This window comes from Balaenoptera acutorostrata, chromosome 11, assembly GCF_949987535.1.
Source record: "Balaenoptera acutorostrata chromosome 11, mBalAcu1.1, whole genome shotgun sequence".
In the NCBI taxonomy this organism is placed as follows: domain Eukaryota; kingdom Metazoa; phylum Chordata; class Mammalia; order Artiodactyla; family Balaenopteridae; genus Balaenoptera; species Balaenoptera acutorostrata.
Genome location: NC_080074.1, coordinates 18,726,167 through 18,750,436, shown reverse-complemented (window position 1 = coordinate 18,750,436; position 24,270 = coordinate 18,726,167). Strand labels below are relative to the sequence as shown.

The window sequence follows — 24,270 nt, the reverse complement described above, 5'->3', positions numbered from 1 at the left end:
CCCCAAACATGTTTAACTGTAAAAAAGGATGAGAATTCAACCTACCCGCTGCACGTCATAATGCAGTCCACGGATTGCAAAGTTTGGGTCATACTCAAACTTCCTGATTTCCGCGGGATACTAAGAAGGAAGAAAGGAACCGGTTTCAGCTGGCGACGTACGAAGTTCAAGACAGCATCCACACTAGGCCCCTGTACGAAGGCTGAGGCAGCTCGTGCACTTGGGTGGGAAGCTGGGGTCAGAAGGGACAGGCCACAGCTTGCCCTCTGCTTCCAGACCAAGCGCTTCCAGACCACAGAGCATCCCTTCTGCCCTACTCCATGTTTATCTGCCCACACACAGGTTAGGCCCCAACCCCCCAGCTTCCTCAGCCCCCCGGCTTCTCTGGCCTTAACTCTCCCCTGTCCTCAGCTGCAGGGACCCCTCAGCCGTCTGTACAGCCTTCCTCCCACTCGGGCCAGAGACACCCTCTCTCAGCGCCCGGCTCCCGGGTACAGCTCCAACCCTGGTTCAGAACACACGGCCTAGCTCCCCTGCTATTTCCTAATCATTAACCTGTCCCTCCTACTACACAAAAATCCCAGTCCCCTCCTTATCCACTGCACCCGGCATCCAAGTCCTTCCCTCTCTCCCGAGATCTCAGAATTGGAACACCAGTTACCTCGCTGGTAGCACCGACGTACCGAGCACACTGTCTGCTGCTCTGCACAGCTGGCCCCACCATGCCCATTTGACAGATGGGACCTCAGAGGCTCCGGATGAAACAACCTGGCCTGGGCCACACAGCACGGGGCGTGGTGAGGCGGGGGGTCAGGCTCTCCCCACTGCCCCTGCCCTCAGAGCGTGCACCTGCGGGCCAGAATATCGACTTCTGAGTCTAGGGAGGCTGTGTCCCCAGGATCTCCCAATCACGATGTGAACTGCTTACGTAAAAAACCTCCACAACTGTCAACGGGCACAGGAGACCCCTCTACATGGTGGCACAGTTACCTCCCAGTGCACGGCCAGGGTCACGCGTGTGCAAGAACATCTCCTGGAACCACCAGGCTGACCCGCATGCGCCAAGTTCTCCAGCCAAGCTGCACAAAGCGCTGAGTCAAATGTCACATTCGGGCTCATTTATCTAATACCTGCCACGTGTGCCAAGAAACCCCTCAATGCTATTTCCCTCCTGGGCAGAAGGGTATAGAAACAAAGTTCTCCAAAATCCACACAAAACATGAAGCCAAGGCAAAATGACCTGCATCAGGTGATTCTACACCAAGCACTATACTCTCACGTAACGGTGGAATCCAATGAACACGTCAAGTATTTACTGAGCGAGTACTTTGTGCCAGGGCCTGGGAATGTGGCAGTGAACAAAACTGACACTGTCAGGACTTCCCTGGCGGACCAGTGGTTAAGACTCCACGTTTCCACTGCAGGGGGCCCGGGTTCGATCCCTGGTCGGGGGACTGAGATCCCGCATGCCACATGGCGCAGCTAAAATAAACAAAAACAAAAGCAACTGACACCGTCTCTGCCCCTAAGAAGTTTCCATTCTATGGTGGGCAGGCGAACCATAAACAAATCAACACATGGTACAGTGCCTCATAGTGGTAAGTACTACAGACAGAACGCAGTACAAGGGTTCAGAGATCTAGGGGAAAAAAAACAATGAGGAGCAAGGCTTCGGGTTGCCTGGAGTCAGGCAGGAGGTTCCACCAGAGGGGCTGGCAGGTGCAAAGGCCCGAAGGTGGGAGCGTGTCTGGCGGTTCAAGAAGCGGCGAGGCAGCTGGAGCAGAGCGAGGGCAGGTGGGAGGAGAGGAGGCTGGTGAGGAAGCCGGGGGCCCAGAGCACTAGAGGCCTCTGCTGTCACTCCAAGTGTGATGGGAAGGCCCGAGGGGGGTCTTGAGTCCAGGACTGAGATGACTAACGTTTAAAGGTTAAACGTTGCTGCCAAATGGAGAACAGACTAAGGGGCAAGAATAGAAGCCAGGGGACCAGTCAGGGGGCTACCGCACCATCGGGCGGGAGGTGATGGTGGCTTGGACCGGGGTGCAGGCAGCGGGGGAGGTGAGAAGTGGATAGAGGCAGGCAGGACATATTCTGAATGAGGGAAAAGAGAGCTCACGGCTGCAGAGACTGACTTCCTCCCAAACGGTACAGCGTGGGAAGGGAGATAAGAGTAATTTTATAGTGGAGAGACCTGGTAAACACTACCTCAGCCAGATGGTCAAGGCCAGCATCGTCAGTGGTAAGTCATGTTGACAGGATGTGATGAGAATGGAACTCTACCTCCATGGTCTTCCTCCCCAAATCCACAAGCCCAGTCTAACCAGGAGAAAACAGGAGACAGAGCCCAAGAGAAGGGCATGCTAAAATGTACTGACCAGGACTCTTCACAACCATCAAAGTCATCAACGGGTCATCAAAAATAAGGAACCTGTAAGAAACTGTCAGAGCCAAGAGAAACCTAAGGAGACGTAACACCTAAATGCAATGTGGTGTCCTGGATGGGATCCTGGACCAGGAAAAGGACGTGAGGTAAAAACTAAGGAAACCTGAAGCAAGTACAGACTTTCATCAATAACAATTAATATCAGTTCCTCAGTTGTGATAAATGCACCGCAGTAATGTAAAATGTTAACATTAGGGGAAACCAGCCATGGGGCGTACTCTCTGTATTACCTTTGCAACTTTTCTGTAACCCTAATACTCTTCTAAAAGGAAAAGTTTGTTATAAAAAAGAGACAGCATGTGCTGAGAGATCAGAGGCGAACTGAGGAGTCGAGGCTGGTGTTAGGCTTTGGATTTGAAAAACGGGGTGAACGTCGGTAACCATTAATAATCAGGAACACTGATGAGGGTGCAAATCTGGGAGGTGAAATTAAGAACTCTTCTAACACTGTCTTTCCATCCCTTGGGGCGGACGTACCGAATGAAAATATAGATTCAGTTATTACCCAATATTTATTTCAATTTTTGTAAAAACTTATTCTCGTGAAAAAAAAAAGAGAAAGGGTAATTACGAAAGGGCTGGAACATTTACATTTGCTTTTGGGGAAGATGCTAAATTGCAAACTTACTGCTCTATTACTATGCATCTCAAAAGCAGATGTCTTTCATCTCTACAAGTACTTTTAGTCTTTGGCAGGAAAAAAAATGGCACCAAACTCAATGCTTCCAACAGCCTCTTGGAAGAATTATTTTCAAATCCAAAACAAGAGAAAAATCTGCATTAGCATAACTGCCTCTATTAATATGCTTGATATAATTAGTGTTAGGACATATTTCTTTTATCAAAGCAACAAACAGACATAATGGGAATGAAATAAGTATCTTAAATCTAGAAGCTTTTCTAATCACAATGATTGCATCTTTTTCCCATCTATTTCATCTCTCTTTTCTCTCCAAATTTCATAAATTTTTAATCTTCATGAATATTTTATTTTCATATGAACAACAAACCCATAGGGTAGAAAGAAAAGGTGTTATTAATCCCACAAAAGGCAACGTGAACAAAGAAGAGAGCATCTCTGCCTTGGAAACAGACAAATCTAAGTTTAAATTCTGGTTCTGCCTCCTACTGGTCTTGTGGCCTTGAACTACCAGCTGAACTCCGTAAGCCTCAGTCTGCTCAACTGTAAAACAGAGTGAATATCCATTTGCAGGGCTGTCACGCAGATCAGAAATAATAGTAGTAATAGCTAACCTTTACTGAGTGTATTCTATGTGCCAGGCATTTTACAGAAATTAACTCCTTTAATTATCACAATAACATTTGAGAAAAGTACTGTTAACTGTGCCCATTTCACAGAGGAGGAAACTGAGGCTCAGAGACATTAGGTCAGTTACTCAAGATTACCTAAGAAATAAGTGGTAAAAGCCAGGATTCAAACTCCAGCAGTCAGGCTCCAGAACCTGTGCTTTCGGCACTGAGCAGACAACCAACAGTTGGTGCTGTTAGTATAATGACCTTCGTTTTATAAGTGATATCAGTCACAGCAAACGTTGCAGACGGCCTGGGATTAGAATGCCAGCACCAATGCAAGACCCCTTCAGCTCACTCTCCAGTGGGGTGGTGGGGAGATGGGATAAGCCGACATATAGGAGAGCAAGAGCAGGACCACCTTGCTCTTATCCTGCTTCCATCCTCAAAGTAAAGGGAAAGGACCGTGGGTTAGACCGAAGAGAAGAGAGTCTCTTGAACAAATGGAGAAATGCAGCTGGATGGCAAGTGGCTAGATGGGTTTACATCTGATCGAGTGGCCATAACTAAAGAAAGCTTGGTGGCTGAAGGGAATGTTATTTTTGGCAAGTGCCATTTCTGCATTTTGAAAAGGACAAACGAGTTTCTTATTAAATCCACTGATAACCAAAAGCTGAGGGGATCAGGAAATATACTGCACCAAATGGTGAGGATCCAAAACTTTAACAGCATTAATAAAGGTACGATACCCAGAACCAGGAAGGTGATGGGCTCCCTCTATTCCACACTAGTCAGACCCCACCTGCAGTAACATCTTCAGTTCAGAGCCTCACATCTGAGAGGGATAAACCAGAGCACACACAAAGGAGGGTGACCAAGACGATGAAAAGATGAGAAAAGACGCCAAATGAGAATGGTTGGAAAAACTAAGAATGATTCAACAGGTAAAAGAAGTCTTAGACATAGTGTGAGTGTGTTTCATGTTTGGTAATTGCAATCATTGTTGCTTTTGTTGTGGTCATCCATGTACAATGCTTGGTGTCAGTCTATCTCCTGTAAAAATAAAATACAGTGTGTGTGTGTGAAAGAAAAAAAAAAAAAGTCTTAGAGGGCATAATGGTCCACATAACACCCAGCCCATTACTCAAATAGTCAAGTATAAAACATCAGTTTTCATGATTTAGGTTTCTAGGTTACTCACACCCACCCTCCCCCACCCCCAGCCCACCTCTGTGGATAAACTCCTTCCAGATTCCACTGAAATATCACCTCCTTCGTTGTTTCCCCAATTCCCTCGGGCAGAGAAAGTTGTTCCAACCATCCTCTGCACACGCCTAGCTCTCTGTTCAGATGTCTGTAGGGCTCCACCAGGCAGAGGCTTCATAATTTACCTGCCTACAGGATGGACTCCCCCACTAGACTGTTGCTTCCCCAAGGACAGCACCTGTATCCTACTCACCTTCATCCTCCCTGCTTCTACGACAGAGCTTAGCACAGAACAGGACTGAGTAAAGGGAGAATGAACATGTGAAGGGATGAATGACGAGAAGGGATCAGGGGTAAAAGCTGCATGAAGGCAGAATTGTTCAACCCGTGGAAGAATCTCCCCAAGTTCCTGGAGAACACCTCCAGGAGGGATGCACTCCAGTCACACTTCTCGGGATGCTGCCAGGGGTTCTCAAAGGGGACTGGTCCAGATGACCTCTGAGGATGCTTCTCATCCTGGTTCCTGAAACATGTACTCAAACTAGACTAGAGAAAACCACGTTTGGTTTTGAGTGTTTTTCTTCCTTCCCTATTATAAGCTCTCAACAACACTACACATCAAAAGACACTCAAATATTCTTTATCTAAGAACACGATTCCGTTCAGTGATGAGAGTAAAACATTGCCCATGATTTCAAGAATTCCTTCCAACCAGAACTCAACAGTCTGCCACTGCATCCGGCTTTGGGAGAACCTATGTCACTGCTCCATGAGAAAGGAGAGGGCAAACGTCCGTGGCTGAATCTCCACTCATGAGTAACTTGGGACAGTCTTTTTGTCTGAGACATCTAAAGATTCTTTAATAAACAAACAACTATCTTCCAGGTACAAAGTTTCAGTTAGGCAAGACAAATGAGTTCTGGAGATCTATTATATAGCATAGTACCTATAGCTAACAATATTGTATTGTACACTCAAAATTTGCTAAGTGGGTAGATCTTATGTTAAGCGTTCTTACCACACACACACACACAAATAACAATAATGATAAATAAAGGGGGCAGGAGGAAACTTTGGGAGGCGATGGATAGTTTATGACCTTGATGATGGTTTCCCACACTTCTCCTGAACCTCAGTGAGTTATATACATTAAATACATATAGTCTTTCACGTGTCAATCATACCTCGATAAAGTGGTTTTTTAAAAAAACTATCTTCCAGATGGAGTCATTTGGAACGGAACCAAATCTACTCATTCATTCAGCAACAATTTACTAAGGGATGTCTATCGTGCCATGCACAAGGCCAGGTCAGCTCACGGCTAGTCTTCAAACGCCAGCGGGGAAGGGGACGAGGACTGTGAGGTCCCCACGCTCTTACCCTGTGTTCGTTGATGAGAAGGTCCCGAGCGGCATTAAATATCAGTGTGTGCAGGTGCTTGGAATAAAACACCAGGGTGTAATCATAATCAAAGCCGTAGATTTCAATGTCCGACAAGCTCATCTCATTGTTTGAGAAGATGGCATCTGGATTCAACAAGTTGCTCATAATGGAAGGAACCAATTCTAGAAGTAAAGGGAAAAAATACATTATACCCTATGATAAATAAAGGTCAGTATGATTTCAAAACAAAATGAGTAAATTGAAGTTGAAGAGTGATTAGCCTTCCCTTGAAAACATTACGCTAAGTGAAAGAAGCCAGTCACAAAGGAACACATATTGTATGATTCAATTTATATGATATGTCTACACTAGGCAAATCCACTGAGTCAGAAAGTATTAATAGACTGGTGGTTGCCTAGAACTGGCAGATGGGGAGAAATGGAATGACTGCTAATGGGCACAGAATTTCTTTTGGGGGTGGCGAAAATGTTCTAAAATTGATTGTGGTGATGGCTGGACAGCTGTTTTTTTTTTTTTTTTTTTTTTTTTTTTAATTTTTATTTATTTATTTATTTATTTATTTTATTTTTTGGCTGTGCTGGGTCTTTGGTTCGTGCGAGGGCTTTCTCCAGTTGCGGCAAGCGGGGGCCACTCTTCATCGCGGTGCGGGGACCGCTCTTCATCGCGGTGCGCGGGCCTTTCACCATCGCGGCCCCTCCCATCGCGGGGCACAGGCTCCAGAAGCGCAGGCTCAGCAGCCGTGGCTCACGGGCCCAGCCGCTCCGCGGCATGTGGGATCCTCCCAGACCAGGGCTCGAACCCGTGTCTCCTGCATTAGCAGGCAGATTCTCAACCACTGCGCCACCAGGGAAGCCCTGAACAGCTGTTTTGATTACACTAAAACCCACTGAATGGGAAACTTTAAGTGGGTGAATTGTATGGTATGTACATAACATCCTAATAAGGCTGTTATTAAAAAAAATATTTGCTTCGACATCACGAAAAGATTTGCTTTTGTTTAAAAAAGAATACATGCCAGTTAGAGATTTTAGGAGATAAACATGTAGATAATTAAATATCACCCACTGTAACATCACCCAGAAAAAAACTACTAACATTTCCTGTATTTGCCGCCCATATTGTTCTATGTACGTAGTCTACATAGCTGACCCCACACGATATACACAGCTTTGTGTTCCACTCTAAATTTAATATCCTATCATAATGTGTTCTATCATTACAGACTTTCTAAGAATATAAATTTAAATCATTATATAGGGCTTCCCTGGTGGCACAGTGGTTAAGAATCCGCCTGCCAATGCAGGGGACACGGGTTCGAGCCCTGGTCCGGGAAGATCCCACATGCCGCGGAGCAACTAAGCCCGTGCGCCACAACGACTGAGCCTGCGCTCTAGAGCCTGCGAGCCACAACTACTGGAGCCCACGTGCCTAGAGCCCATGCTCCACAACAAGAGAAGCCACCGCAATGAGAAGCCCGCGCACCACAGTGAAGAGTAGCCCCCCCCTCGCTGCCAACTAGAGAAAGCCCGTGCGCAGCAACAAAGACCCGACACCGCCAAAAATAAATAAATAAACTAATTAATTTTTTTTTAAAAACCCATTATATAAGATTCTGGTATATTGTGCCACATCAACCTTTTACTCTATGTTACACACTTAGGGTTTTTTCCTGTTTAAAAAAAAAAAAAACAGCATTAAGTACCTTCAGATGTTCATCTTTGCCTTTCAGATGATTTCCTTCAGATGGTTTGTTAGAAATATGATTATCCCCAGGATACCATCAGGGTCCCCTGGATCCTATGATAGTTTTGAGCTTCTTTTTTGAGCAGTTCTGACTATTTGTGAGGATTGCTATTTTCATGACTTTTATTCTTCCTTGGAGGTTTTCCAAAAACTCATCCTACCTTACGACTTCCATGAGCCCACTGGATCCTTTTAAAAATCTAAGATGCAGTATGGGAGGTTAGTGATCTTAGTTTCCAACATCTTGAAACATTTTCCTATTTTATCATTGCAGGCATTATTTCATCATTACCTAGCAATTATTCCCACCTATGATTTTAAAAAAAGACTAAATAAAGAAAGCAGGATATGACAGGAGATTGCCCAAGATGTTGCAATAGTGAAACAAATCATCGCTACAACGTCATCCTTCAGCTTCCTCATTGCCCTGCCCCAAGTATCACATCATTTTCAGGAAGGTATATCAAAGAAGTCTGAAGATACCATCTCTGCAGTCATTTTTTTAGCTTTCATGGAACACAGTTGAGAATTCATAATTCTCTATTTTCCAGCATAAAACTGACAGAAGAAGACATTTCACAATTATTAGATGAGTCAGAAGATGAATGCAAAGAGATAGAAAGCAGCTCTCTAGAGTCAGGTAATGACAGAGGTTGCACAATGTATTTCTAAAGACAAAAAGGAAGTACAACATTCTCATCCAGTCACTTCACAGGCAGTCATTTAACACAAAGAATCTCATCATGCAGCATTTTGCAACAAGAACACAGACCGTCCCATTTTGCTAAGAGGATATGTAACAGCATTCTCTCACCTTTTATGATGTTTGTGCACCAAAATTCACCCGAAGCAACCCATCAGTAAACAAATGCTGAAGGCAGGCGACTTCCTGGAGGTAGGTACAAAACCACCAACACATGCACACGGAAAGTGAACTGTCCACATCTTACTACTAAAATTGAACTATCTGTATTTTACTACCCTTCACATTACTAAGGGCCACCTCCTGGCTCTGTCGTAAGAGCTAACATTTATTAAGCACTTACCACGTACCATATGCTCAGAAGCACTTTCTACCTCCTCATTTAATCCTTACGACAACTTCATGAGGCGAAGGCTCTACTATCCCCGTTTGATGTATGAGGACATAGAAGCACACAGAAATTATACAATTTGCTGAAGGACACACAACAACTACACAGCAGAGCTGGGATTTGAACCTGGTAAGTCTGGCTTCAGAATCTGCACTCTTAATGCTCTTCTCCAGGATTACGGGAATCAACAAGCATTTGAGAAGGGTGCATTTATTTTCTCAATAAAATGGAGTCAATCCTTCCTCATTTCAAGGCTTACCATAGAGTCTACAATGCTTCCTCCTTCCCTTCTGCTCACTTCTTTCTCACATTATCCACTTCTCAGGGGCCACCTGACATACCCAAAAAGTACTACTTTCACAGGGTGACAATTCCAATCAGGGCACCGTGCCAGCCACAATGACGTATTCTGAGCCTTTCAGAAGGCTCCTTATAGCTGTGGGGCTTGGATCCCTTTGAGAACCTAACAGAAGCCACAGAATCCTCTCCCCACAGAAAAACACAAATAAAATTTTGTGGAAAACTTCAGGAAGGTTGACCCCTGAAGCCTATTCATGGTCACCAGGTAAGATGCCATAAGCTTCTCTCCCAGTAAGATGCCAAGTTTCTCTCCCACTGACAACCTAGATATGACCAAGTCTACTGAAAATCCAAATAGCCAAGATTCACCAACAATTCCATTTCTTCTTAGTTTCCTTTGTCAAAATCAATGAGATGATAACCTTGGCCTTTTTTTTTTTTTTTTTTTTTGCAACTATGATCCATCTGAGGATAAGAAAGATGTAACATTTCAAGAAACTTGAAGGCAGACAGTTCACGAGAACTAGTCCTCAGGAAGGGAGAAGCCAGCAGTCCTAAGCTCTTCAGCATCCAACACTGAAGACCATCTGGTCTTACAGCATCAACGGGCCACTGCAGAGGATGTCATTTTCCGAATAGGACCACATGGCATCGTCTGTACGAAGTGAAGCGGGATCGCTTACAGAGTGACCAAAAGCTCTTCTTTCACAAATGACCTTTCCAAGGAAGTTCTCATGGCCTGTTGACCTTAGACGTTTCTATTTAGAAAGGTGCTGGCAATGAAGTCTACGTCCCTTTCTGCTACCTGAGAAGAAGCTGTGAAGCCCTCAGGGAACACGACGGTGCTGGAACACGGTGCTGACAGCCAGCACATCTCCAGAAGCTGCCCGGGAATGCATTCCCCACCGGAGGGAAAGCTCAAGGTGCATCAGTCACATGAACATCACCACCGGAAAGCTTGCATGCTTAATTTGTCATCACTCGAAATAAACACGAGGGACATCAGCAGCTTAAAAGGATCTCAGCATCCCATGCAATCACTTCAAAAAAAGTGCTAAGAATAAACGCAAGTCATTACAAGGCAAAAGAAAAGAATGCCAACCATTCAGAGAAATACGGTCTGTCTAAACTGAATCTAAACTCAGTTGTCTAAACTTTATACTTGTCTAAACTCCAAGTATAAACAGAAGGGCCCTTGACTAGTCAGTTATGTACTTCCCCAAAGCTCCGGCCAGAGCTGGGTCCCAAGGCAGCCACCCTGAGCTGGGAGGTGAGCGCCTTTCCTGGGATCCGGCGGCAGGCTGGGCGCCCCCTGCACACGCACCAGCTTCCGGTTACTCACCTGCTCGTCCCCCAGGGCACTAGGACACGCAGTGGACCACCTACAGGAAACATCTGTAAGCTTCCTGGGGTTCTGTGTTTGCTTATTTTTATTGTGGTAAAATATGCATAACACAAAATTTACCATCTTAACCATTTTAAGTGTACGGTGCAGTGGCATTAAGGTGATTCACACTGCTGTGCGACCATCCCCACCACCCAGCTTCAGAACTCTTTTCACCTTGGAAAAGTGAAACTCCACACCCATTAAACACCAGCTCCCCATTCCTCCTCCCCCAGGCCCTGGCAACCACCCTTCTATGCTCTGTCTCTAGGAATGCGACTCCTCTAGGTACCTCATATAAGGAGAATCACATAGTATTTGTCTTTTGTGAGTGGCTCATTTTATTTAGCATAGCATCTTCAAGATTCATTCATGTTGGAGCACGTGTCAGAAGTTCACTCCTTCTAAAGGCTAAATAATATTCCACTGTAAGTATATCCCCATTTTGTTTATCCATTCATCTGTGATGACACATGGACACTTGGGTTGCTCTCACCCGTTGGCTATTGTGAATAAAGCTGCGATGCACGTGGATGGACAAATATCTTTTTGAGCCCCTGCTTTCACTTCTTCAGGGTATATACCCAGAAGGGGACTTGCTAGATCATACAGTAACCTGATTTTTAATTTTTTGAGGACCCACCATACTGTTTTCTATAGCCACTACACCATTTTCTGTTATTCTGGTTTTTTGGTGAGTTTGTTTTTGTAAGATCACCACAGAAGAATTCCTTCCTTGCCTTAACTTTATCTTTACTTCTGAGTATGAATGAAATCAGAACTTAGATACAGAAGTCAGACATTTTTCCACCTATTCAAGTAAAGATTTTTAAACCGTGTAAAGATCTGAGTTTGGGAAATACAATTTTTGATAAGTACTGTGTTCCCTGTAATGCTCAGAAATGCACACTGACTCTCCCTTAATAAAGGCCCCCAGCCTAACGGAGCAGTGTGTGGGACAGTGCCGGGTAGAAATCCATGGCCTGAGTCATGTCAAGGAATACTCCTGATGTCCTCAGAAAGGCCACATGACTGTCCCTCGGCCCTTGGGGACACCACACTGGGAAGCTCTAAAGGGATACATCCCCTACTCTCAGCACGGTCCCAGGAACAGGTCAGATAAAGTCAGGAGGAGGGGCATAAGGGATGAGTCAGACCAACTGAGGTCCTCGAGGGAGCCTGTGGTAGGCAGTGACTGTGGGCCCTGGGCGTGTGTGCTACTCACATTCTCTCCTTCCAGGCACATGGGGAAGATTACAACCCCCCCCCTTCACCCCTAACCACCCCCAGTCCCGCTCTGGCCGGCTCTGGCCAACAGATTGTGGCCAGAAGTGACACGGGTCACTTCCAGAGCAGAGCACACTCCCTCCCCTGCTGTATCAATCATGGACACATGTGCTATGGAGACACCACAAGATGGAGAAGCCTGGAAGGCTAGGCCACCACATTGAGGGCAACTGCCCTGGAGAAGTGCCTGAGGTCCCAGGAGACTGCAGGAGTGAGAAATAAACTGTGGTTATAGCTGCCAATCCTAAACCACTGAGATTTTTGGTGTCGCTTGTCACTGCAGCATAACCTAGCCTAACCTGACTGACACACCTTCTGTTTCTCCAGTATGCTCAACTGCTCTGGGAAACCGCCCCTCCCTAACATTCAGACTATGTGGTCCTGGGGAGGTTCTGTTCCTGACTCTGGGAGGAGAGCATGTGACCCAAACTTGGCCAAAGAGAACCCCTGAATTCCCTCACCAACACGGATTCATTTGGGGCAGGCACAGAACCACCTCCAGCCAATTGTCCTCATATGTCCCCTGTAGCCACAGAGAACCAATGAGTCCAATCAAGGAAATTTCTGGATTTATAAGGGAATTTCAAGAAAGAGACATTCGTTTCTTCCAAACTTGGGCCTAAGAGTATATAAATCTGGAGATATGAGGGGCCCCCTCTAGGAACCTGAAAAAGAGGCCAGTGGGGAGGAGAGCAAGGTCAAGAGACGGAAAGAAGCCACCCAACAACATCAACTGAACTTGGATCAAGGCAAGCTTGAAGCTGGTACTACCTCTGGATTTTTCAACTGCACAAGCCCATAAAATATCTTTTCAATTTTTTGCTTAAATTAAATCAGTTTGACTCAGGCTTTTTTATTTTTATTGCTTGCAGCTGAAGGACTCCTAACTAAAAGTTCATTTAAAGGATATTCAGCCACTCAAAATTCTCACTGCCTACAAATTTCAACTTTTAACATGACATCAAAGGCAGTCCCCACTTAGACTTCAGTCTGTTTTCCCAATCTTAAATCCTCCTTCATATGCCCTATTTTCAACAAGATGGGCAATCTACTACTCTGTGTTCTCCAGAATATACTGTCATTGAATACTGATGAATAAAATTCACCTGGAATAGTCTATCTCTCTAACTAAATAAACACTGTTTACCTATATGGAAAGGGTGTCAAGTAAGATGTTCCTTCACACTATGCTGCAAAACAAACACCATGTGAATCAAAGAGCTAAGGTTTTTTTTCTAAATATTAAAAAGGTGGGAAAAATATATAGACTACTCTTTACTTCATCTCAGGATAGAACATAACTTTCCAAATGTAAAAGCAATAGAATAAATCAAAACAGAAAAATATCAACAGATTTACAATATAAAAATTTTAAACATCTGTGTATCAAAAAATATCACAAATTTGGGGGGGGGAAGGGTTATATTAGACAAAATTAAAAGATAAACAGCAAAAGACTAATATCCTTAATGTAAAAAAAGAAAAAGCCATACAAATCCAATAAACAAAAAGATAAAGACTATATCTCACAAGAAAGGAAATTAAATGGCTAATAAACAAATGTTCAACCATTCCAATTATTTTTTTAAAAAGCAAACTAAAACAATTAGACAGGGACTTCCCGGTTGCACAGTGGTTAAGAATCTTCCTGCCAATGCAGGGGAAAATGGGTTCTATCCCCGGTCCGGGAAGATCCCACAAGCCATGGAGCAACTAAGCCCGTGCATCACAATTACTGAGCCTGTGCTTTAAAGCCCGCAAGCCACAACTACTGAGCCTGCGTGCCACAACTACTGAAGCCCACACGCCTAGAGTCCATGCTCCGCAACAAGAGAAGCCACCACAATGAGAAGCCCGCGCACTGCAACGAAAAGTAGCCCCTGCTCGCCGCAACCAGAGAAAAGCCCACGTGCAGCAACAAAGACTCAATGCAGCCAAAAGCAAAGAAATAAATAAATAAATTTATTTTTTTAAAACTAAGACAATTAGACAGTTAAGAGCAGCTCTCTCTGAAAGGTGGGATTATCAATGGTTTTACTGTTTTTATTTCAGTTACACTTTTTTCTATTATAAGCATGTGTCACTTGGCTAAGAAAAGTAAGACACTTTTTCTCCAATGAGACTGCAGCGGTGTCTTCGTTGCTGTTGTTGTTATTTGTATGTGGTTTTCTCTGGGGGGTGGGGTTTCTACCCTTTTTGTTTTTAATGACAGAACACAGAGCGGGTACTGGTGCTGGGAATGGGCAGCCTCACTCCTTGATGTTTAATAAGAGTATAAACCAGTTCGAACTTTCCAGAAAGCAGGGTGGCAATAAGTACCAAGAGATGCAGATAAAGATTTATACCCAAAGATTTCACTGCAGTTATATTAAAAAGCAAAACCTGGGGGAAAACATGCTCCATTTGGAGGCCCAAACATACACATCTCAGATATCTGAACTCAGGAACCAAACATGTTAACAGGAAAATGTTCAAACAGAAAAGCTGAAATGCACTTGAAAATCCTTGAAGTTCAATTTTTTGGTAATGGAAAAACCACAGTCCCAGAGACATTAAGATGTCATTTTTCTTTAATTAATTAGACTTTTTCTTTTTGGAATATGCCGTAGACATCAAGCTGTTCTCCTAGAAAAAGAATATAAAGATATGAAGCCCCTGAAGAAGAAAAGGAAGAAGAGAAAAATGGGGGGGAAAAAACTTTTTCCCAGAGAATTTTAGAGCTTCAAAAAACAGAAGAAACGCCTCCTTTTTCCCCCATTTACAGTCAGCCCTCCATGTCCTTGGGTTCCACATTCACGAATTCAACAAACCAACTGCAGGGGCTTCCCTGGTGGCACAGTGGTTGAGAATCTGCCTGCCAATGCAGGGGACACGGGTTCAAGCCCTGGTCTGGGAAGATCCCACATGCCATGGAGCAACTAAGCCTGTGAGCCACAATTACTGAGCCTGTGCATCTGGAGCCTGTGCTCCACCACAAGAGAGGCCACGATAGTGAGAGGCCTGCACACTGCAATGAAGAGTGGCAATTAGAGAAAGCCCTCACACAGAAACGAAGGCCCAACACAGCCATAAATAAATAAATGAAATTTAAAAAACAAAAAAAGTATTTATGGATGAAAAAAAAAAAAAAACAAACCAACTGCAGAATGAAAATATTCCCCCCCAAAATTTTTTTTCCAGAAAGTTCCAAAAAGTAAAACTTTCCCACATGCCAGCAACTATTTACACAGCCTTTACACTGTATTTACAACTATTCACAGCATTTACATTTATTAAGTATTAAAAGTAATCTAGAGATGATTTAATGTATACGGGAGGATATGCTTAGGTTATAAGCAAATACTATGCCATTTTATATAAGGGACTTGAGCACCCGTGTATTTTGGTATCCTCAGGGGTCCTAGATCAAATCCCCTGGGGACCTAGGAATAACTATACTACCACAAAGCTTTCTTTGAATCTTCCCAGTTCTCAATGGACCAACAAGTTATCCTAGTGGCTAATAATTATGTGCATTTGTGATATGCCAGGCACCATATGAAGCAATGTGAATGGACCCCACTTAACATGAGACACTAGTTATTATCCCCACTTTACAGGAGGAAAATGAAGATGAGACAAGATTACCAGCTCGAGGTCACATTTCTTAGCTCGTGACATATTTCTATGTTCCTACATCAACAAAAGTTAGAGTAGATTTCAAATATTTATTTTTCCTAATTTGATCAAATCTTAACTTCTGCTTATATTTCACAATACTCCTATATTTCATGAATATTAATATTCAAAATATTTTACGAATTAGTTCATATTCACTTAACACAGCTTCAAATTCTCTTTTTAAAGGTCATGTATAGATTGAAAACAAGGTTTCAAAATTTCTTTTAGAAGTATACATATAGGGGCTTCCCTGGTGGCTCAGTGGTTAAGAATCCGCCTGCCAAGGCATGGGACACGGGTTAAAGCCCTGGTCCGGGAAGATCCCACATGCCACGGAGCAACTAAGCCCATGTGCCACAACTACTGAGTCTGTGCTCTAGAGCCCGTGAGCCACAACTACTGAGCCCTTGTGCCACACCTACTGAAGCCTGCACGCCTAGAGCCCACGCTCTGCAACAAGAGAAGCCACCACAATGAGAAGCCCACACACCTCAACAAAGAGTAGCCCCAGCTCACTGCAACCAGAGAAAGCCCATGCAGCAACGAAGACCCAACGCAGCCAAAAATAAATAAATAAAATAAATTTTTTTAAAAAAGTATACATATAGACTGAAAATACATGAAAAATAAAAGTGTAGGGACTCGTATCTAAGGTGAAGCAGTATTTACATCTCTCCCACTGTTTCCACAAGTGAACTCAAGATTCCACAGCCAAATTTTAAACCCTTAAACTTCTCATCTATAACTGTCAATTAAAAAATAACAAGAAAAAGACAAACTCCACTATAGGTGATTTCTCTCTTAGCAAACTTCACCACATGACAACTTCCTTCTGTGAAGTAACACTTGGGCAAAGGCCAGTCAGTTCTGCCACTGACAATTTCACATTCTCTGAAAAATGTGAATTTGTTTTGGTGCAACTGATACGTTAGGGAACAATTTGACCATAACACAAGTTTCACATGTATATTTAGACTGTTGTTTCGTGCCAACAAATGTTATTTGATATGATTATGTCCACGTAATACTCTTTCTGCTGATAATCAGTTACAGTCAGGGAAAGAAAACTGAGGAGCAAGTGTGACTTGGGATCAGACAATTCATAAGAGCGTACTACTATCAGACCTTACAGATTTTAAGACAACTCTTTTTATACAGATGGCCAATAGGCACACGAAAGATGCTCAACATCGCTAAGTATTAGAGAAATGCAAATCAAAATTACAACGAGGTACCACCTTACATCAGTCAGAATGGCCATCATCAAAAAGTCTACAAATAATAAATGCTGGAGAGGGTGTGGAGAAAAGGGAACCCTCCTACACTGTTGGTGGGAATGTAAATTGGTGCAGCCACTATGCAGAACAGTACGAAGGTTCCTTATAAAACTAAAAATAGAATTACCATATGACCCAGCAATCCCACTCCTAGGCATATATCAGGAGAAAACCATAATTCAAACAGATACATGCACCTCAGTGTTCTCTGCAGCACTATTTACAATAGCCAAGACATGAAAAAAACCTAACTGTCCATCAAGAGATGAATGATAAAGATGTGGCACATATATACAAGGAAATACTACTCAGCCATAAAAAAGAATGAAATAATGTCATCTGTAGCAACATGATGCAACTAGAGATGATCATACTAAGTGAAGTAAGTCAGACAGAGAAAGATAAATACCATATGATATCACTTATATGAGGAATCTAAAATATGACACAAATGAACTTATCTATGAAACAGAAACAGACTCACATCGATAGAGAACAGACCTCTGGTTGCCAAGGAGGGAGAGAGGTGGGGGAGGGATGGAGTGGGAGGCTGGGGTGAGCAGATGTAAGCTATTATACATAGAATGGATCAGCAACAAGGTCCTACTGTACAGCACAGGTAACTTATATTCAATATCCTGTAATAAACCATGATGGAAAAGAATGTTAAAAAAAAAATGTGGGGCTTCCCTGGTGGCGCAGGGGTTGGGAGTCTGCCTGCCAATGCAGGGGACACAGGTTCGAGCCCTGGTCTGGGAAGATCCCACATGCCGCGGAGCAATTGGGCCCGTGAGCCACAATTACTGAGCCTGTGCGTCTGGAGCTTGTGCTCCGCAACGAGAGAGGCCGCGATGGTGAGAGGCCCGCGCACCGCGATGAAGAGTGGCCCCCGCTCGCCGCAACTGGAGAAAGCCCTCGCACAGAAACGAAGACCCAACACAGCCAAAAATAAATAAATAAATATTTTTTTAAAAAAAATGTGTGTGTGTGTATATATATATATATATACGGATATATAGATAGATAATTGAATCGCTTTGCTGTACAGCAGAAATTAACATAACATTGTAAAACAACTATACTTCAATTAAAAAAATTTTTTTATAAAATAAAAGCAACTATTTTTAGCCAGAAACTGTTTTCTCCAGTATCTCCAAAAACCGTTCAGTTGTTAACCACTTTTACTTCTGCAACAGCCCAACGCAAGATGCCAAGATGAAACCAAGTATCTAAGGCATCCTATCCTTTTCTCCACGAAGGTGAACATCTATGGGGTTCCCTGCCCAGCACGCCCCAACCCTCAGATAAGCAATGGCCCTTCCCCACCTCTGAACACACACATTCTGGGCTCTTCCAGGACCCTGCCCGACCCCTCCAGCCACAGCTGTTCAGACTAGAACACCTGACTTGCACTGGACCACTTCCAGGGTCCCACCTCCAGGGTGGGTACCTACCTCAAGCCAGGCTAAACCAGAGTCCTTCCCTCATTTCTTTGTCTTTACTATATAGCTTTATTGAGGTACAAATGATACATAATAAATTGCACACAGAGCATACAGTTTGATGAGGTTTGACATACACACACACCTACAAAGCCATCATCAAAATAAAGATAATAAGCGTACATCTAACATCTCCAAACATTTCCTCACACCTTTTTGAATCCCACCTCTCCCTCAGTCCCTCGATCCCCACCCATCCCCAGGCAACCGCTGTTCTTCTTTCAGTCAGATTCGTTTGCATTTTCTAGAACTTTATATAAATGGGAATCATACACGTGTAATATGTTTGTAAATTGATTTTCCCACTTACTAAACCCTCAGGAATTTTTTCAATAAGCACCCACTATGTGCCCGACACTGTACAGAGGATTGTGCAGGGATTATTAAAAAAAATAATAATAAAGCAAAGGCTCTGTAGTGAGCAACATCCCAGGCAGTGGGGAAGACCAAGAAACATCACTCTGACAGGTGGAGACAAGAGGAACTTAACACCGGGCTGGGCGGAAGTCATTCTACTGCGTTTATTCATCTCAAAAGAAGCTTTCATTTTTCCAGGACTTTAGATATTTTGCACCATCTCCAGGGAAAAGCAATCCATGACAAATAGAATCAGTCATCCAAATAATTTATAATACACATGACATTTATACTACTCCCACCAAAAGTTAAACTTATATCTTATTACTTTGTAATATCTGTAATTCTCCATAGAAATCCATCAGGCTTCCTAAAGTTCCAAACATAAAATTATATGCAACTGCACTTGCAATAAAATTATATACAGTAATGGTTTAATGACACCCTAATCTTAAGTCATTTAATAAAAAACAAAAAACTATTCAAAAGAAAAGTACATTTGTTTCAAGGGAAAATCTTTAAAAATTTAGTCATATCAAAAGATCAAATACTAAGCAAAACTATCACAATTTTTCATCAAAGCATAGAGGAAATAGAGAAGAATAAATATCAGTGCCGGGCTTCCCTGGTGGCGCAGTGGTTGAGAATCTGCCTGCTAATGCAGGGGACACGGGTTCGAGCCCTGGTCTGGGAAGATCCCACATGCCACGGAGCAGCTGGGCCCGTGAGCCACAATTGCTGAGCCTGCGCGTCTGGAGCCTGTGCCCCGCGACGGGAGGGGCCGCGATAGAGAAAGGCCCGCGCACCGCGATGAAGGGCGGTCCCCGCACCGCGATGAAGAGTGGCCCCCGCTTGCCGCAACTGGAGAAAGCCCTCGCACGAACCGAAGACCCAACACAGCCAAAAATAAATAAATAAATAAATAAATAAGAAAATCCTTTAAAAAAAAAAAAAAAAAAAAAAAAAAAAATATCAGTGCCTTCCATATGCCATGCACTGCTTCCCTCCACTTTGAAACAGTCGAACCACATGTGGCCTCCTGTGGTCAGGACCAAGTACCAACAAGGGATATCAACAAACACGAGTGAATGTAAAAGCGAGCTTCCCAAATAATGAAGTCAAAGGGCAGGGCAAGGATAACACACCATCACCATCTTCTTGGAATTACCTACTCTCTGTGACTCAGGCCATCCAAAATAAAAATTGGCAGCCTTGTGATCACACGGCAAACTCAAGCAGATGCCGGGTGGCCACTAGCGAGGGCTATGGAAAAGGGATTCCTTCTCCAAGCAGAGGACTGGACTCCATGACCTCTAGCGGCCCCTCTGGTTCTCTATTTTAGGAACTTCCTTCCTACGTGAAAATTATTATGTGGCATGTTTCTCCCTTAAGCCCTTTTGCTATTTTTTCCTGTAGCCATGGATCATCAACATCACACACCTAAACAAAAGATTTCTAAAGAATGTGTCATGTTACTGTTCTAAGATACACAGAAAGGTATAAAAATAATACAAACAACACCCACGGCCCCACCATGCAGCTTAGGAACTAAAACCTCTAAGACGTCACCTGCATTCTCCTCCTGCGGCGGGGGTAACCACTACCCTGATTTGGGTGTTTAACATTCTTCCTGCATTTCTTTAGACTTTGACCACATGCACGTGTATCCCTACAGGTGATCTACAGTATTTTTTGTGTTTTCAAATCTTTTATAATTAGTATACGTCTGCAACTTGCTTTTTTCCACTCAGTCTTGCTTTTGTGAGACTCATCCATGTTGATATATAAGCACAGCTTAAGTTCAGGAGTCAACATACATCCTCTATGAAGGCCCAGTCCGTAAACACTGTGCGAGCCATACAGTCTCTGTTGCACCTGCTCAACTCTGACATCATAGCACAAAAGGAGCCAAAAAATATATACATGGAAACGAATGAGTGTGGCTGTGTTCCGATAAAACTTAACTAGAGGCTAGATTTGGTCCGTGGACTGTAACTTGCAACTCTTCCCACAGTAAACATTATTTCCTTTCAACGCCATTTTGGTACTTGTCTGATACTCATACAAGCTGGTTTTCTTTGGTATGCATTTGCCCGAGATGTCGTCTCCCATTCTGTTAACTTCAACCTTTTCTACATCTTTGTTTTGGGGTGTATCTCTTTAAACAGCACCTAGCTAGATTGTGTTTCTTGTATCTGATCTGACGATCTTTTAATCTGAGTTTATCATGATCACTGATATATTTGGAATTATTTCCACCATCATCCTTCATGGTATTTCCTGCTTTTTCTCAGTTTCTTTTACCTCTTCTCCTGCTCTCTTTCGGACTGATTTCTATATTGTCAATGTGTGTTTAGAGTTACTCACAGGTCTACCAATTTCTTTGCTCTCCCTTTGGGGCTAGGTTGAAGGTCTATTCATCCAGGAAGAGTTTGCATTTGCTTCTATCAGGAAACCCTGGATGCTATCACCCTGGAACCACATTTAGTTAATTTCTCATCTTGAGATTCCACAAGCAGACCACGCAAGCAGAATAAATTCAAACCCAAGCCTATGTGAGGACTAGCCTATGATTACAAGTCATGGGGAGACTTTCACAACACCCCACGCACACACAGGAAAAAGTCTAGAGCACAGACCAAGAGTGACAAATTTCCCTATTGTCTCTGCATGGAAGGCAGCCCTTTGTAGGTGTGTGTGTGTGTGTGTGTGTGTGTGTGTGTGTGTGCGCGCGCGCGCACACACGCACGCACTCCCAGCAGGCACGGCCAATAAAACCCAACAAATTCTCCCAAGACTGTAACACCTTCAGGGCTGCTCACTAGTCATCATTTTTAGTCCCTGTGATTTCTCTTCAGTTTCTCAGAGCTCAGCTATACAGGCAAACAATGCTCTTTGTATTTTTCATCTGCATGTGAATATCCCGTACAAAAAGGTTTTGAGACTATCTAGTCTGCCAAACTGCTGGAAGCCAAAATCCAAAAGAACTTTAAAATACAGAGCATGTCTGTGTTTCCACGTGTCTTCAAAAGCTCAATTAAGGATTGGTTTCCAACCCCAGCCTGTAAAAATACAGATTCCTAGGCCCTGGCTCCATGCCTTCTGAATCAGAATCCCCAGGGCTAGGGCCTCGAAGTCTTCATTTTTAAACAAGCTCCCAGGTGATTCTGATGTGCCCATCAAGTTTGAGAACCACTGAAAAATGCATATATTTTTAATTCTACTTACCTTCAAAAACTGGCAAAAAAATTATCTTTTCATCTCCTTTCACATCCTGTTTATGCTACCCAGGATGCCCTAGTGAAAAAGGGAAAAAAATTCTAGATTTCAGCCCCTCACTCTATGCTGATGGGTCACCCTACCACCTCCACACAGTTTCAGAAAACCTCAAACATGTCAGGCCCCAAACAGGTCATTATTCCAGACAGACTTCTGGATGTTATGTGCAAATTTTAATCTAGAAAACAGTCCCCATGCTGAGTTCCACCGCCATAAGCATCCCATCACATGTCAGTCCTTCACGCTTTCTTGCACGACAACAGAGGGGATAAATGAGCAGTGGACTCGCCAAATGAGACAGATGCTTCAGAAACCCCTTGGAATTATATACAAAATAGTTTGTGTGTGTGTGTGAGTGCTTGTGTTATGTGCAATAGTACAAATGTGTATATTTTTCTAAAAACAATATACAGCTTTCTCCAGATTCTCAAAGGGTCCCTATTATTCTCTCTGCTGCATAGAAAATGCATGTTTCATTCTCCAAAGAAGACACACAGATGACCAACAGGCACATGAAAAGATGCTCAACATCCCCAACTATTAGAGAAATGCAAATCGAAACTACAATGAGGTACCACTTCACACCGGTCAAAATGGCCATCATTAAAAAATCTACAAATAACAAACGCAGGAGAGGGTGTGGAGAAAAGGGAACCCTCTTACACTGTTGATGGAATGTAAATTGGTGCCGCCATCATGAAAAAACAGTATGAAGGTTCCTCAAAAATCTAAAAACGCAGTTGCCGTATGATCCAGCAATCCCACTCCTGGGCATATAACATATAATTATATAATTATTAATTATAGAACGATAATTCAGAAAGATACATGCACCCCTATGTTCACAGCAGAACTCGTCACAATAGCCAAGACATGGAAACGACCTAAATGTCCGTCGACAGATGAATGGACAAAGATGTGGTACGTATATACAATGGAATGAATGGATAAAGATGTGGTACATATATACAATGGTATACTACTCCGCCATAAAAAAAGAACGAGGGCTTCCCTGGTGGCGCAGTGGTTGAGAGTCTGCCTGCCAATGCAGGGGACATGGGTTCGAGCCCTGGTCTGGGAAGATCCCACGTGCCTTGGAGCAACTGGGCCCGTGAGCCACAATTACTGAGCCTGCGTGTCTGGGCCTGTGCTCCGCAACAAGAGAGGCCGCGATAGTGAGAGGCGTGGCGCGCGCACCACGATGAAGAGTGGCCCCCGCTTGCCACAACTAGAGAAAGCTCTCGCACAGAAACGAAGACCCAACACAGCCATAAATAAATAAATTTAAAAAAAAAAGAACGAAATAATGCCATTCGCAGCAACATGGATGCAACTAGAGATGATCATACTAAGTGAAGTACATCAGAAAGAGAAAGACAAATACCATATACATCACTTATGTGTGGCATCTAAAATATGACACAAATGAACTTATCTACAAAACAGAAACAGACCCACAGACATAGAGAACAGACTTATGGTTGGGGTGGGGGGTAGAAGGGAAGGACTGGGAGTTTGGGATTAGCAAATACAAACTATTATATACAGGAAGGATAAACAACAAGGTCCTACTGTATAGCACAGGGAACTATATTCAATATCCTGTGATAAACCATAATGGAAAAGAATATGAAAAAGAATGTGTATATATATATAACTGAATCACTTTGCTGCGCAGCAGAAATTAACATAGCATTGTAAATACTTCAATAAAATAAATTTAAAAAAATAAAAAGCATATTTCTGGTTACAATTAAGGATTTGGACATTATTAATATACATTCTTGTTACAGATATTATTAGAACTTCCTAAAGTCTTCTTTAGAAGATCTATTTTGAACTATTACCTCAAAAAAAGGGGATCCAAAATTTATTTGCGAAGTACTATATACCTCTGTCCTCCCTCTTGGAGAGTCATGTATTTTAAAGGCTCTGATTCACTAGCTCTGATAAGCCTATCGGTAAAGAAGCTCCTTTCACATACATTTTGCACATTTCTTTAACCACATCTCTCAGAAGATGGTGGAACCCAGTCTGAGAAACACCGGCCTAATTTTTAAATTATCTTACAGGTATCTCTTTAACC

At 43.2% G+C, this 24,270-nt stretch overlaps 1 protein-coding gene across 4 annotated transcripts in view; it reads right to left on the bottom strand.

The window, feature by feature from the left end:
• NT5DC3 (5'-nucleotidase domain containing 3) overlaps nucleotides 1–24,270 on the bottom strand; it is a 60,602-nt gene that overhangs the window by 31,206 nt on the left and 5,126 nt on the right. For 2 of the 4 annotated variants that reach the window (XR_009009775.1, XM_007198611.2), the window contains exons 2-3: nucleotides 6,278–6,462; nucleotides 46–120 (exon numbers count right to left, since the gene is read on the bottom strand). Coding sequence is in view for 3 of the 4 variants with exons in the window: in XM_007198611.2 (XP_007198673.2) it covers nucleotides 46–120; nucleotides 6,278–6,462 (260 nt within the window). In the remaining variant the exon portion in view is untranslated. Of the gene's footprint in view, nucleotides 1–45; nucleotides 121–6,277; nucleotides 6,463–8,003; nucleotides 8,245–8,858; nucleotides 8,962–24,270 lie in introns of those variants that run through there. The other 2 variants (XM_057557238.1, XM_057557239.1) reach the window with 2 other exon arrangements.